Source organism: Calypte anna, chromosome 21 (assembly GCF_003957555.1).
Source record: "Calypte anna isolate BGI_N300 chromosome 21, bCalAnn1_v1.p, whole genome shotgun sequence".
NCBI classification, from domain to species: domain Eukaryota; kingdom Metazoa; phylum Chordata; class Aves; order Apodiformes; family Trochilidae; genus Calypte; species Calypte anna.
Window position 1 is genome coordinate 3,470,479 of NC_044266.1, and position 16,238 is coordinate 3,486,716.

The window sequence follows — 16,238 nt, forward strand, 5'->3', positions numbered from 1 at the left end:
GAGAAGAGTGGATTCAATCACCAGGGGCTGCAGCATCCCTGGCACAGCCAGGATGGGGTCACAGCCAACCCCCCCCTCCAGCTCCTCCATTCAGATGAATTCTCCCAGGAGCTCCAGCATCAATCCTGAACTCAACCCCAGGACCTCCTGGGCCTGCTGCACAACACCAGGTTTTGGTTTTGCCCCAACAACCATGTCCTAACACCTTAAAAAAGAAATCAGTGTGTGTCCTCTTCTGCAAGGGGACAGCCCTCAAGAAGGTGACATTTAGGAGCAGCAAGAAGAGAGCACCCCAGGCTCTGGGTTTCCCCTCAACAACCACATCCTAACACCCAAAAGAAAATAGAAATCAGTGTGTGTCCTCTTCTGCAAGGGCAGCAGCAAGAAGAGACCACCCAAGGCTCTGTCTGGGTTTTCCCCCAACAACCACGTCCTAACACCTAAAAAAAAACCCAACAAATCAGTGTGTGTCCTCTTCTGCAAGGGGACAGCCCCCAGGAAGGTGACATTTAGGATCCCTGTGCATGCTGGGGAAGGGCAGTGCCAGCACCTCAGTCCCCAGGCAGCCTCATTCCTCTTCCTCCCAGCCCTGCAGCCTCTGCAGCTCCTCCCCAGGGTTTTTCCCCTGCCAGCCTACCTGGCTGAGCTATGCCTGGAATGTCCTCCCTGGCCTCCTGCCCAGCCCCTGCCCCTTCACACAAGGCTGGATTCAGGTTTAGGAGCAGCAAGGTGCAAGGGGGAGGCTGGGGAAATGCTGGGATGGCTGCACCCAAGGACAGGGAAAGGGACAAAGAAAAGCTCCAAGACCACCCCCTGCCCACCTCCCCTCTGCTCCCAGGGCTGTGAGATGGAAAAAAAAAACCCAAAACCAAAACAGAGGAGGATCAAGGATCCACGGATCAAGGCACAGCCCCCTGAACATGTTTTACCCTCTTATCACAGAATCCTAGAATCACAGAATCCTAGGGGTTGGAAGGGACCTCGAAAGATCATCTAGTCCAACCCCCGATTGGACTTGGATATCCATCCCCCCATCCCTATTTTGGGTGATTTTTGCACCCCCTCCCCATCCCTCTGGGGCTGATGCCTCTTGGTTTTCCAGCAGCAGGTCTGGAAAAACTTTTCCTGAAGCCCTGAGCCCCCAGAGCTTTGGGTTTTATCCCAGGAACAGAGCAAGATCTGGTGGTTCCTGGCCAAGGAGAGGAGAGCCAAGGCAATCACAATCTGGCAGCTGAACCAGGGCTGGCAAGTGATGGATTGCTTGGGTTTTTTTCCTCCCCTCCAGTGACTTCTCCTGAAGTTTGGGGGGTTCAGAAGCACCCCAAGGGCACAAGTTACTCAACTCAACTCTGGGGTGACCCAAGCTGAGGAGCTTCTGTCCCACCAGGAGTTACCACAGACCCCAGGAGGCTCAACCTGCAACCAAAATCCCTTCCCAGTCCAGGTTTGGGATTCTAAGCTCTTCCCCCATCCATTCAAGGTCAGGTATCACAGTTATCCTGGGATTTTCCCTTTTCCTACAGGCAAACCCTGAGCACCCCACTGAGCTGGGACTCTGGGGTCCCATTCCCTGCTCTGGGAGCACCCAAGGGAGTTCAGTGGCTTTTTAGGCTGAGAAAATTGCTTGAAAGCCCTTAAAAAAAAGCTAAGAGCTTGGCAGTGCCCCCCAACCAACCTAAAACCTCCTTCTCCCCAGGAGGAGCCCAATCCCAACCCAAAGCTCTGGCCCTGAGCACCCAAGATGCTGCTGAGGAGTAAACACCCCAAGAGACAAAACACATCAAAGTGCAGAGAGACACAGAAGCTCCCTAAAGACTTTTTCTTTTTTTTTTTTTTTGCTGTTCCCCTGCTTTTAATTATCAGCCACAGCCAGGCCTCCACTTCTCTGCTGCTAATGAGCATCCCTGCAAGAGCACCAGGGGCTGATATTAGACCAGAGATGTACTCACAGCCCATCAGGATGACACAGCAACCCCTGGGACTCTGCAGGACTCTGCCAACAGCTTCTGCCAGGCAGGGGGAGAGGGGAAAAAAAGAAAAAATGGGGAAAAAACAGGAAGGGGGGAAGAAAAAAGGAAGGAAGGAAAAGAAGGAGAAGGAAAAGAAGGAGAAGGAAAAGAAGGAGAAGGAAAAGAAGGAGAAGGAAAAGAAGGAGAAGGAGAAGGAAAAGAAGGAGAAGGAAAAGAAGGAGAAGGAAAAGAAGGAGAAGGAAAAGAAGGAGAAGGAAAAGAAGGAGAAGGAAAAGAAGGAGAAGGAAAAGAAGGAGAAGGAAAAGAAGGAGAAGGAAAAGAAGGAGAAGGAAAAGAAGGAGAAGGAAAAGAAGGAGAAGGAAAGAAGGAGAAGGAAAAGAAGGAGAAGGAAAAGAAGAAGAAGGAAAAGAAGAAGAAGGAAAAGGAGAAGAAGGAAAAGGAGAAGAAGGAAAAGGAGAAGAAGGAAAAGGAGAAGAAGGAAAAGGAGAAGAAGGAAAAGGAGAAGAAGGAAAAGGAGAAGAAGGAAAAGGAGAAGAAGGAAAAGGAGAAGAAGGAAAGGAGAAGAAGGAAAAGGAGAAGAAGGGGAAGAAGAAGAAGGGGAAGAAGAAGAAGGGGAAGAAGAAGAAGGGGAAGAAAGAGGGGAAGAAAGAGGGGAAGAAAGAGGGGAAGAAAGAGGGGAAGAAAGAGGGGAAGAAAGAGGGGAAGAAAAAAAGAAGAAAAAGGAGGAGCCAGAACCCTAAACTTCCAGGCATTTTTTTAGGGATGCTCAGTGGGGGGGTATCAGAGCCAGAGTGATGCCACCAGTGGGAAGTGTCACATCAGTGTCACCCCACGGGCACCCACTCCTTGTCCCAGCAGTGGGAATTTTCCTCTCCCACCACCCCAGGAGGAGATCCCAGCAGCACCACAGCTCCAACCCCCCCTATCCCCATCCCCTGCGCAGGATGGGTGCTGTGTCAGGAAGGATGCTGCAGGGAATGGGATGTGGGAATGTTCTGGTCACCCGTGGGGGGACACTTTTCCCACTCCCACCATCATCATCCTCCTTTTTGGGGTTGTACAAAAAAAGGAAAAGCTGAGGCAGTTGTAGGTTCATTCCCATCAGGTTGACCCCCCCCTGCAGGAACGTTGCACTTGGAGTATAAGACCAAATCTTTGGAGTGTTTTTGAGGAAAAAATTGGGAGAATGGTGGAAAATCAGGAGCACAAGGCCAGACCCCAGCACTTGTCAGAGTTCCACTGCCCAGAGGCTGCTGCTGACCAAAAATCCCCCAGGGATCCCCCGGAGCAACGCAACAGGATGTGCTGGAGTGGGAAGAGAGGCCAAAGGAGCCTTCCCAGAGCTTCAGCCTCCTCCAGCAGCTTTAAATTCCATTGGAATTTGCTAAACAAATGGATTCTCTCAGCTCCTGCCATGGAGCCAGGGGATGCTTTGCATTATTGCCATGCCAGGCAGAGCAAAGGGGATGGGGCTGGTACCCAACTCCATCCCTGAAACACCAAGAGATGAGGAATCCCTTCCTTCCCTCCTCCCTCCCTACCAGGCTCTGGATTTTCTCCTCTCTTTCCATTCTTTTTCAGGCTCCTGGCCCAACTCTCCCTCTCCTGAGACAGAGGTGTTGATGCTCCTCTCCTTAGCATCAATCCAAAACACAGCCAAGAAGAGGGGAAAAAAAAAAACCAAACCACAACCAAGCTTCTTTAAGAAAAAACCCACACACTGACCCTTTTCCAGCCCCTTTGAAGCACAGAGAAACCCCTGGGATGAGTTAAAAAGAAATGGAAGGAAAAGCATGGGAAGTGACCACAATCCCTGCCACCAAATCCCTGGTCCAGAGGAGCCACTGTCCCTCATGCAAGGAGCTGGAAAAGAACATTTGGGATGGGCTGGAGGTTTTGGAAAAACAAAGAAACAAAAAAATCTCAATTGTGTGGAGGAAAAGACCTCAAAAAAAAAGAAGAAAAAAAGAAAAAGAAGGGAAGTGAAGAGGAGGAAACAAATGGAATGAATGGATGAGTGGGAAAGGGAGATGCTGGCAAAGCAGCAAAAAGTGGGTGCTGGGAGCATGGGGGTGTCTGCAGAGCCACAGGGAACCAGAGCATGCAGGGGAAGGCAGAGCAGGGCAAGAAAGTATCAAAGAAGGAGGAAAAAACAAACAAAAAAACCCCCATTATCTCCCTGGGTGCCCCACATTATCTTCCTGGGTGAAGCACGGGGGAGCTGCAGGTCTGGGTGCAGCTCTCCCATGGGAGTGCTCACCAGGGTTGGCAAAAAGCAGAAAAGTCAGAGGAAGAGCTGGGGGTTGGCTGGAATCAGGACTTCCCAAAGAGCCAAGTGACAACAAGTGCCATTTCCCAACATCTGGAGCATCTGGAGCATCATGCTGACTGCCAGCCAGAGCCATCCCCACCCAGGACACACAGCAGCACCCACACACGGCCCCAGGACAAGGAGAGCTTCCCCAAAATGCTCCCCAACCCCTTCCCAAGGGTTCATCATCCCAATTTCCACATCTCCTGAGCAGCTGTGAGACCACAAACTTCTTCAAGATACCTGGGATGTGCTGCTTTTGGGAGGAAGCTTCAACCCACCAGCAGGAACTTCTGGGGGTGCTTTTTGTACCCCAAACTCCCAGGTTTCACCCTCAAGCCAAGGGAGATGGTTTTTCCCTGGAGGTTCCAAATCCAGACCCATCTCCCAAGCCAGCCTGGGCTGGGGTGGTTGCAACTCATGCCCCAGTTCTGTGTAAAAGAAGCTCTGGGTTCTCTCATGAACCAAAAGTCCTCCCAAAGCTTTAATTCCAACTTCCTTCCACCCAGACAGCTGAGTCTGGAGCCAACTCCCAGCCCCTCCCACACCACACACTCCAAAAATGGGATTTCCTCCAAGAGTCCTTGAGGTCAAAGCCAAAAATCTGGCACATCCAGAGGGGAAGGATCTCTGGGAAGGATCCATCAGCTGCTCAGCTCCAGAAAAAGGTCTCCTTGATGCTCCAAAGCTCTCCCAGGATGCTCCCTCTGGAAGGATGCTCTCTCCAACACCTGCCCATGAACTCCCTGGATTCATGTTGGGCTTTACCAGGTTCATTCCCTCCCTGGAAATCTCATCCAGATGCCACAGAAAGCAGGAAGAAAACCACTGCACAGGTCTGGGTGCTGCTCAGGGTCAGCTCCCTGGCCATGAATTCCCTGGCAGAGCCAACATTTCCCTTTGCTCAGGTCCCAGCCTCCTCTCCAAGCCCCAGAGCCCTGCACAAGTTTTATTAAAACTAAATAAAATCCAAACACTGCTCCCCAGAGATGCCCTGCTTTGAATTCCCCTCTTAGGACAGGGAAGATTTTGATGTCTAGGATTTTTCCAAGCCACAGGAGATGAGGATACTCCAAACACTGATGGTTTTTTCCCACTCAGCTGCCACCATTCTTCCAATTCTTTCCTCCAAAGATTTGTTTTTAAACTCCACGTGCAAAACTGAGGCAGCTTTGCTTTGAACCTTCCTGCAGGGGGGATGGGGGGAGCTGATGGGAAATGAATCCTGGAGCTAAATCCTCAGCTTCAGAAATGCTTCCCATGGTGGCAGGAGCAGGTTCTCATGTCTGATTTTTCCATCCTGTCCCAAGAGCCATCACCTCAACCTCAAAAAAAAGCTCTTCCAGGCCAGGATGTGTCCCTTGAGCACAACTGGTCCCAGTCCAAGCCACCAAAGGGACCCAGGACCACAGTTTTGAACCTTCCTCACCCACCAAGAGGAGTAAGTCCAAGTGAAAATAAATAAATAAATAAAAAAAAATATATATCTATATATATATCCAGGGAATCTAGAACTTGGGGGAAAACCAGTCCAGGCCACCAAAGGGACCCAGTATCACAGCTTTGAACCTTCCTCACCCACCAACAGGAATAGGTCCTAGTGAAAAAAAATAAAATATATATCTATATATATATCCAGGGAATCTAGAATTCTGGGGGAAAACCAGTCCAGGCCACCAAAGGGACCCAGCACCACAGCTTTGAACCTTCCTCACCCACCAACAGGAATAAGCCCAAGTGAAAAAAAAAAAAAAAAAAATATATATATCCAGGGAATCTAGAACTTGGGGGAAAACCAGTCCAGGCCACCAAGGGGACCCAGCACCACAGCTTTGAACCTTCCCCATCCACCAGCAGTAATAAACCCTAGTGAAAAAAAAAAAACAAACATATATATATCCAGGAAATCTAGAATTTGGGGGAAAAACCAGTCCAGGCCACCAAGGGGACCCAGCACCACAGCTTTGAACCTTCCTCACCCACCAACAGGAATAAGCCCAAGTGAAAAAAAAATAATATATATATATATATATATCCAGGGAATCTAGAACTTGGGGGAAAACCAGTCCAGGCCACCAAAGGGACCCAGCACCACAGCTTTGAATCTTCCCCATCCACCAGCAGGAATAAGTCCTAGTGAAAAAAAAAAAAAATATATATATATCCAGGGAATCTAGAACTTGGGGGGGAAAACTAGATCTTTCCTCATCTCCCAGGGGTGATTTCCTTCACCACCCAGCTCCCAGCAAAGGGGTGCATTAGGAGGGCACCCAAGAGGATGGAGTGAAGTCAGAATTCTTCCAGAGGGCTCTTTGGGTGTCACAAAAACCAGCCCCACAGACCCAGCCTCCTCTTCCTCCTCTCCCCCTTCACGTGCAAGGTGGGATACAGCAATCCAAGGCAGAAAACCCCACTCCAGACAGGTGCCTCCTGGGAGCAGAGAGCTCCCTCCCAACCCCCTCCTAGCTGGATCATTTCCCTCTCTTCCCTTCCCAGCTGGAAAAAGGGGTCACAGCCTCTGCTCTACACATCCAAGGGGGAGGAGGCAGCCAAGCTGCCAGTTTGTTTGTTGTCCAGGCAGAATCCCTGCATTCCTTCCCATGTTTACTCATCTGCTCCCAGGACGCAGGCTCAGAGCCCAGCAAAGGCCTTGGGGGGCACTTTGGGGACAAAAAAAAAAAAAAAGGGGGGGGAAAGAGAGAAGCCCAAAGCCCCCAGTGGGTTGTTACAGAAAGATATCCTCGAGGTGGTTGGACAAGGGGTAGCAAAAGGGTCAAACCACTCCAGATGTAGAGGTCACACCTGGAAATCTAAGAGCCCACGGAAGAGCATCCACGGGCTGCCTCCCACCCAGCTCTTCCCAAAACTGCTGTTACACCCCCAGCAGCCCTGGTAACCCACCCACCCCCTTCTACAGACCTGGAAGCACCCCTCACCCTGTCCTCTCAGGGGCTACAGCCCAGCTCCTGTGTCCCCATGCTGTCACCTGGCTCAGGTGGACACAGCCCCACACCACAACCCCTGCAGACACCAGCGTGCAAATCAATGTGCAAGGGGCATAGGGGGTTTCACCACCACCTTGCAGAAGCACAGCTCACACACCCCCAAAATCACCCATGTGCTCAGATGAACCTTGGAGCAGAAAGCTTTACCCCCAAGCCTTCAGAAAGCTGATGGAGAAAGAAGGAAGCTCCAAGGGGAGGTGGGATTTGGGGTGAGTGCCATGAAGGACATGAACCTGTCAGCCCTAAACCTTCAGGAGCCTCAAATCCCTGCCAAAAATCTCTGCCACAGACTCCCAGCAGGGCAGGGCTTGCACTGGGGACATTCTCCCCCCACATCAGGCCCATAACTGAGGAGAACTGAGGACCAGCAGCAGATCTGGAGCAAAAGCACCCTAAAAATCCATCCCTTTGCCTCTTGCAACCACTGCCTCCCACAGCCAGGTCAAGGTTGGGCACTGTCCCCGTGTCACACCGAGCAACCAAGAGCAGCAGGACTGACCCATTGGGTCCTGGGCCAACCAACCACTGGCAAGCAGAGAGGGACAAATAACAGAATCAACATTTAGGTTGGGAGAGGCCTCCAAGAGCACCCAGCCCAACCTTTGATTAACACCACAGTCACCTCCTCACCCACATCCTGCAGGACCAGGTCCAAACTGCTTTCTTTCTAAATACCTCCAGGGATGGTGACTCCACTCCCCCAAAAGTGTCCCCAGCAGACCAGATCCAAGTGCTGGGAGCATCCAGGCTCCAAGCTCACCTTCCACACAGTGCTCCACCTCCTCCAGGTTCCTCAGGGTTATCCTCATCAGGCTGGAGTTGAGCATCAGCTCGTTCCGGTGTGCTGGCCACAGGTACTGGGGGGCAGGGTTGACAAAGAAAATCCTGGTGTCCCCCGTGGAGACTTGGTTGTCACAGATTAAAGGGTCCCCAAAGCCACCGATCACCACCTTGTTGCCACCATCCAGGAGGATCTCATGGGTGACAATGTCTTTGCCTTTCAGGTACCTCCAGACTCTCACCTTGGAGGAAGAAAAAGAGAGAGGGAGGAAGGTGATGGGATTGAGAGCATTTCCAGCACCTTCTGCCCTGGTTCATTTTTATCTATTATCTATCTATCACAGTTGAGGATGCTGAGACCTTCCCAGTAGAGCTCAGTCCATCCTCCAAACCTCTTCCCAGCTTCTCCCAGTCTTCCTCTCACTTTGGAGGAAGAAAAAGAGGGAGGAAGGTGATGGGATTGAGAGCATTTCCAGCACCTTCTGCCCTGGTTCATTTTTATCTATCACAAGGTGGGCAGGAGGAGTTGAGGATGCTGAGACCTTCCCAGTAGAGCTCTGTCCATCCTCCAAACCTCTTCCCAGCTTCTCCCAGTCTTCCTCTCACTTTGGAGGAAGAAAAAGAGGGAAGAAGGTGCTGGGATTGAGAGCATTTCATTTCATTTTTATCACAAGGTGGGCAGGAGGAGTTGAGGATGCTGAGACTTTCCCAGCAGAGCTCATTCCATCCTCCAAGCCTCTCCCAGCTTCCTCTCATCCTTCCAAACCTCTTCCCAGCTTCTCCCAGTCTTCCTCTCACTTTGGAGGAAGAAAAAGAGGGAGGAAGGTGATGGGATTGAGAGCATTTCCCAGCACCTTCTGCCCTGGTTCATTTTTATCTACCACAAGGTGCCCAGGAGGAGTTGAGGATGCTGAGACCTTCCTAGCAGAGCTCAGTCCAATCTCCAAACCTCTTCCCAGCTTCTCCCAGTCTTCCTCTCACCTTGGAGGAAGAAAAAGAGGGAGGAAGGTGGATTTCCAGCACCTTCTGGCCTGGTTCATTTTTATCACAAGGTGCCCAGGAGGAGCTGAGGATGCTGAGACCTTCCCAGCAGAGCTCAGTCCATCCTCCAAACCTTTCCGAGGACAAACCCTTGGGCCAAGGAGCCTAAAGAACATCCAAACCCATCTGCTCAACCTGCCCTGAGCTCTCCAGGTTCTGTCCTAAACAAAAGACTCCAAGTTTCACCATATTCTGGGGCTGAACTTGTTCTGCTCACCCCACAGACTGTCCCTGCCAGGAAGAGGAGCAGGGGGGGAGATGATGGGACAAGGGAGCAGAGCCCTTGCCACCCCTGCAGGAACAAGCAGGCAGGGGGGGGAAACTTTTGGAGCAGTTTTGGGTCATTTGGGGCCTTTTCAGGGATGAGTTTGAGGTTTTTTTTTATTGCTTTCAGGGTATTTTGGTGCCCTTTGAGGGCAATTTGGGGAATCCTCCTGCTCAGCACAGAAAGGAATGAAGATGGTGCTGCTGTCCTCTGCTCCACAGGTAGAGTTGAAGGTTCAGAACCCAGCTGAGGGATGTTATTTTATTCTCAGCCCTTCCCAATCCACCCCCCCCTGAAGGTGCAATACCTGCCTGCCTTGCAGGAGGACCCAGCTCCAGCAGATCCAACAGCACCCACTCTCTATTCCTAAGGTGAGCCCAGTTCTCCTGCACACCTGAGATCCAAACCCACCTCAGGTGTAAAGACCCCTGTGACAGCTCCTCTGGAGCCCCATGTGCCTCAGTTTCCCCAGATGTGGAGAGGTCACCTAAAAACCATCAAACCCATCTGCTCCCATCCTCATCCTCCTCCCAGCAAGGAAGCAGCTCCCAGCAGCTCCCCTGAGGCTGCTGCTGAGTGATGCCAGTGACAAACCCACCCCAGGTGTAAAGACCCCTGTGATAGCTCCTCTGGAGAAGCCCCATGTGCCTCAGTTTCCCCAGATGGGGAGAGGTCACCTAAAAACCATCTGCTCCCCTTCTCATCCTCCTCCCAGCAAGGAATCAGCTCCCCTGAGGCTGCTGCTGGGCAATGCCAGTGACAAATCCCACCCCAGGTGTAAAGACCCCTGTGACAGCTCCTCTGGAGCCCCATGTGCCTCAGTTTCCCCAGATGTGGAGAGGTCACCTAAAAACCATCAAACCCATCTGCTCCCATCCTCATCCTCCTCCCAGCAAGGAAGCAGCTCCCAGCAGCTCCCCTGAGGCTGCTGCTGAGTGATGCCAGTGACAAACCCACCCCAGGTGTAAAGACCCCTGTGACAGCTCCTCTGGAGAAGCCCCACGTGCCTCAGTTTCCCCAGATGGGGAGAGGTCACCTAAAAACCATCTGCTCCCCTTCTCATCCTCCTCCCAGCAAGGAAGGAATCAGCTCCCCTGAGGCTGCTGCTGGGCAATGCCAGTGACAAATCCCACCCCAGGTGTAAAGACCCCTGTGACAGCTCCTCTGGAAAAGCCCCACATGCCTCAGTTTCCCCAGATGTGGAGAGGTCACCTAAACCCATCTGCTCCCCTCCTCATCCTCCTCCCAGCAAGGATGGAGTCAGCTCCCCTGAGTGATGCCAGTGACCAGAGGATAAGCAAGGATTTGTTCCCAGGTCACCATCCCCTCCTTGCAGAGGAGGAAAAGGAGCTGAGATGCCTTCAAAACCTGGTTGCACCCAGCTCTGGCAGCCCCCAGCTCTTTTCTAGGGAGGGATGGCAGTCACCCAGCAAGCAGAGGGAGCTTCAGATGGACAGGCAGCTCTCATCCTGCTGGCATCCCAGCTCTATTGCCACAGGGACATCTGCTCCACCACCTGCAGGTGGTGCCACCAAAAAAAAAAAAAAATAATAATTAAAAAAAAGCCCATCTGGGAGCACATGGCACCTCAGGTGGGTCTGAGGAGGCTGAGTGCTAAGGAGCACAGCTTGCCCAGTGCTGCCTCCTGCTCCTTCAGCTGGCACCAGCTGGTCCTCCAGGAGAAACTCCCTGTGGTTGTGCTTCTCCCCACAGTCAAGTTAAAACACCTTCCTCCAGCCCCACCTCCTCCTCCTCCTCCTCCTCCAGAAGAAGAAGAAGCAGCAGCCCTCAGGGCAGGTGCTGGCTGCAAAGGGATGAGGAGCAGAAGGAACCAGGGCATAAAAAAAAATAAAAAAAGAAAAACACAAAACAAAAATCAACCCAACCAAACAGCAATATCAAAAGAGGAAAAAAAATAAAAATAAAAATAAAAATAAAAATAAAAATAAAAATAAAAATAAAAATAAAAATAAAAATAAAAATAAAAATAAAATGGCTTGTTCTGGGAATCAGCAGTGGGACACTTGCAGAGCTGGGTCTAAAGGGGAAAAAAGGCTGAACCCTCACCCCCCCCCCCTCCCCTTCTTTTGAACCAGATGGTAATTGGAGTTAATTAGCACGGCAGCTCCAGTCATCCACCCCAGAGCCAGGCCACAGCACTCAGCAGCAGCATCAGAGGCCAGGCAGCCTTTCTCCCCACCCTTGTCCTCTCTAATGAATGGATGTGCAGGCAGCAAAGCCCCAGCAATTACCTGCAGGGCATCCCATTTATCATCACCCACAATTAAGACTTTGTCACCGGTGACTCACTGGCTACGGCAAGAAGAAGGAGGGAGGAGAAGGGGGGGGAGAAGAAAAAGGAGCTGAGTGAAAAAGAAAAATGAAAAAAACCCCGAGCTGGAACCCAGTTCCAGGAGGTCCTTCCTTTTAGCAGGCTCATTCTCTCCAGTGAGCACATAAAACACTGGATTAAGGGTGTTTTACAAGGCTCCCAACAGCTCCAGGGAGGCAGAGTAAGAACAGTGAAGACTTTATTTAAGCAAATCCCTGCCAAGGTGTATTGTAAGTGCAGGACAAAAGCAAAGAGTCCAAGGTTTTCCCTAGGTGCCAGGAATGGACTCATCCCACCTGTAAAGGGGCTTTGAGAAACACCTGGGGCTTGGCAGGGAAGGGGAGAAAAGTTGGAATCTCTGTCCCCCTGCCTAGAAAAGGGTCATTAGGAGCTGAAAAGCACTGGGGAGCAGCAGCCACAGCCAAATATTTTCCCTTCCAACCCCACATTGTCCCCTCTCCCCTTTTCCTGTCCCTCTCTGCAGAAGCTCAACAGAGCTCGGACCCCCAGCAGCTCCCACATCCAGTCCCAGCTGGAGAGCAGCCCCTGTGATCCCCCAAAATACAGGCTCCATTGTTGGCAACAGGATCCACATCCTTTCCAACACTTCCTACAGCACATATAGAACCTGCATGGGGATTATAAATAGGAGTTGCCTTCATCAACAGGGGGGTAGCCTGGGGGGGGGACAGCAGAGGAGCAGGCAGGGATAATGCCAGCACCCAGGATGGGAGCAGGAAGGGACAATGACAGCACCCAGGATGGGAGCAGGAAGGGATGATGGCAGCACCCAGGATGGGAGCAAGATGAGCAGACTTGGACAGAAAAACAGGCCCAGCATCCCCATGCCAGACCCCTGGGTGAAGTTCCACAGCAGGCAGCTGAATTTTGGGAGCCCTCTCAGTCTCTTCCTCCCCATTCATCTCCTCCCCTGGGAGATCTTTAAAGGTGTTTACCTGGCTTTAACTTCACATTTCTTCAGAGCTTATCTTCATCTATCCAAGGTTTCAGCTGGGAGGGAGGGCTGAGAGCTGAACACCCCAAAACAATCCAGCCCTGGCAGCTCCTCAGCCCCTTGCAGACCACCCAGCACCAATAACACCATTCTGGGTGTGGAGCTCCAACCACCCTTGCCTTTCCTCTTCAAGATAAAGAACAAAAAGACCTGTCGAGAGATAACTGTGGTATTTGGAGGTAACCCCAGGGCCTGAGGAATTGTTCTGGATGTGACAGCAGAAGGACCCAGGGTGCTCTCTCAGCCTCCTGCACCTCAGCTCTGCAGAGCCCCAGGGTGGGTGCTGCAGGGTGCTCAGCTTCCAGGCCAGAACTCCCAGGAGTTTTGCATCCATTGGCAAAATTTTGCAATCTGAGTGCTTGGTAAAAACCCAAAGCAAAGGGAAAACAGGAGGCTGGTAAAGCCTGCAGCTCAGCATCAGCAGAACCACAGCCATTTCAGTGCTTGGGAGAGCTCTGAGGCCTGAAACCAGCCAACAGCTGCTGCAAAGCTCTGCATTTGCACAAGTGGTGAGCATGACACTCTGCTAAGTCACAGTTAGGAGAGATTTATCAGGGTTCAGGTCCTGAAGACATCCCACTTCAAAGCTTTCCCACCCCCCCCTCCTCCTGCAAACACGCTCTGAACATTCCATTAAAAATTACAGGGCAAAGAGCAAAGTGTTGGGAAAGGGACTGAGAAACCTCAGCTCTAAGGGGATTTCTGAATGTCACAGCACACCCAGGACAGGAGACAGTGCCAGTCCTGGCACTTCCAGCCAGGGGAAGAGAAGGTTTTCTTCCTCCTTTCACTTTCTGTTAGAGAACTCCAGCAGGTTCTGAGGTTCTGACACTAATAACTGGGGAAAATCCCACTGGTAACTCCAGAACTAGCAGCCTAAACCTTCTCCACAGCTTTTTTTGGGATTTTGGCTCAGGGCAAGGTGGGTGAGAATCTCTCCTCCCAAGCCCAGCACTGCAAACCCCCTTTCAAATAAAGCCACCTCCTGCAGACCAGGTTCCTCCCTGGCTGCTCCTCCTTGGACCCGACTGTCCCCTCCCCAAGGCAGAGCTGCTGAGCCAGCATCTTCCCCATCACAGGAGAGCCCTGATGCAGCAAGATGAAGGATTTTAGGAGCCTCCTTCCTCAGCTGGGCATTTCTGCCTCCCAGCTCCTTGTGTGGCCACCACTGGCCCAGCCTCAGGTGGCCCCCGAGCTGCCACAGGGCTGCTGGCACCATCCCTTCCATTTCCCCCCCAGCACCCAGGATGTGCCAGACACTTCCAAACACACAGAGGCTCTGGGAGCCGGATTCCCAGGAGCAGGGCACACACAGGCTGAGCAGAGGGGACTCAAGAGGCAAGAAGCCTGCTGAAACTCATCAGTGAGCTGAAAGATCATGGAATCATAGGATCATAGGATGGGCTGGGTTGGAAGGCACCTCAGAGATCATCAAGTCCAACCCTTGATCCACTCCCACTGCAGTTCCCAGCCCATGGCACTCAGTGCCACATCCAGGCTCTTTGGAAATCTCTCCAGACACGGAGAATCCACTACTTCCCTGGGCAGCCCATTCCAATGCCTGATCACCCTCTCCAGAAAGAAATTCTTTCTCATCTCCAACCTAAACCTCCCCTGGCACAACTTGAGACCCTGCCCTCTTGTCTTGCTGAGAGTTGCCTGGGAAAAGAGCCCAACCCCCCCCTGGCTCCAACCTCCTTTCAGGGAGCTGTAGAGAGTGATGAGGTCTCCCCTGAGCCTCCTCTTCTCCAGCCTCAACACCCCCAGCTCCCTCAGCCCTTCTTCACAGGACTTGTGCTGGATCCCTTCACAGCCTCCTTGCCCTTCTCTGGACCTGCTCCAGCACCTCAATCTCCTTCCTGAGCTGAGGGGCCCAGAACTGGACACAAAGATGCTCCAGAGGGGAGGGCATCACCCTCGGGATGAAGTTCATCACCTCCAGACCTCTCCCACCCATCGCTGCGCATCGCCCCGGGCCCTGCTCGGCATTAACCACAGCCAGGAACCGCAGTTACTTTTTCAGGCTGGGCAGGAGAGGGTTTGGGGAAGGGAAGGAGCAGGAGATGTAGCTGCATGTCCTCGCAAGCCGGATTCCTGCCCCGGGAAGGGTTAAGCCCTCCAACACGTTTGCTGAGAAGCAGGCGGATGGTATTTCAGGTTGCTCAGTACTTTACCGTCTCTCAGCTTAGGGGAGGGAGGGGGGGGAGAAGAAGGGAAAAAAAAAAAACCATAGCCAGAGGCTAGAGTCGTAGTTAAACAATAGCTTGAGCCGAAGGAACTCAAGATGCTGCTAAAGTAAACAGGGGAGCTGCGCCGAAAGCTCCGAGCACCCAAACCTCGCCCGAGCAGAAAAGTTGGGAGTCAGCTCGGCAGGATGGAAAAGAGGGAAATGCCCATAAAAAGCAACCTTGAGAGATTCCCCTGCCCGCAGCTCGGGGAGCTCCAGCCCGAGACAGAGACACTCCGCAGGCTAAAAATACATAATTACACACCAAAGCTCCAGCGCCTACAATAAAAACCACATGCGCCCGACCCACAAGGCGCCTGGGGAAGGGGGGAGGGAGGTGTCCCCCCCCCCAAAAAAAAATAATAATCCCCCCTCTCCCTCCTCCTCCTCCTCCTCCTCTTACCTTGCAGGAGTAGGTGTGGTGCACCGGGTCCACGTTCATGATCTCCTCCACCGTCCCCGTCAACACCACGTTGGCCTCTTCCTCCCTCCTCTCCAGCTCCCGCTCGGGGCAGGTCGCCCCGCAGCCAGCCAGGGCCACCGTCAGCCCCAGGAGGGCTAGTAGCCCCCGCTGACCACTCGTTCGCCTTCCCATAGCCAGCCCCCCCCCCCCCCCCCCCCCCCCCAAACCGGGCTCCTTAGCCCCCGGGCAAGCGGACAGACAAAGCCAGCCCGCTCGCAGGCGCAGAGAGAAGGGCTACTTTTGTTCCAGGAGGTGAAAAGGAGGAAAGAAAGAGAGGGAGGGAGGCGGGGAGGGGAAAAGGAGGAAAATCCCAAGAGGAGGAGGAGGAGGAGGAGGTGGAGATATCTCTCGGCCGCGGAGAAGCTCTGGGTCCTCTGCCTCGTCCCTGTAAGAAAGCCCGGAGATTTGCATGGAATCTGAATTGCTGATAAGGAGGGAGAAAGGGGGGGGGGAAAAAAGAGGAGGAGGAGGGAGGCAGCGAGGCAGCCAGCCCGGCTGCTGGTTCTGCTGGCAGAGCTGCCCAGCACGCCCCCCCCAGGAAAGGGACCTCGCATCGGGTTAATGGATAATCAGCGCGCCAACGTGAGGAGACTTTTAAAGGTGTAGGGACGGCTGAGCCAGCGCCAGCCTCTCCCTGCCCTGTCCCCAGGTCCTCCAGCCCTGCACCGGACCCCCACAGCCTTGTCCGGACCTCCCTCAGCCCTGCCCCCTTCAGACTTGTCAGGATCTCCCCGGCCCTGACCCCCCCAGCCCTGACTCCCCCAGCCCTGTCTGGACCCCCCCAGCCTTGTCCGGACCCTCCAGTCCTGACCCGGACCCCTCAAGCCTT

The 16,238-nt window shown here is 52.8% G+C and overlaps 1 protein-coding gene across 4 annotated transcripts in view; it reads right to left on the bottom strand.

Moving 5' to 3' along the window:
• AGRN (agrin) overlaps window positions 1-15,574 on the bottom strand; it is a 108,041-nt gene extending 92,467 nt beyond the window's left edge. For all 4 annotated transcript variants that reach the window (XM_030463821.1, XM_030463822.1, XM_030463819.1 and 1 more), the window contains exons 1-2: window positions 15,350-15,574; window positions 8,047-8,308 (exon numbers count right to left, since the gene is read on the bottom strand). In XM_030463821.1, the coding sequence (XP_030319681.1) occupies window positions 8,047-8,308; window positions 15,350-15,541 (454 nt within the window). In that variant the 5' untranslated portion in view covers window positions 15,542-15,574. The remainder of the gene's footprint in view (window positions 1-8,046; window positions 8,309-15,349) is intronic.
• Between the last annotated feature and the right edge of the window lie 664 nt (window positions 15,575-16,238).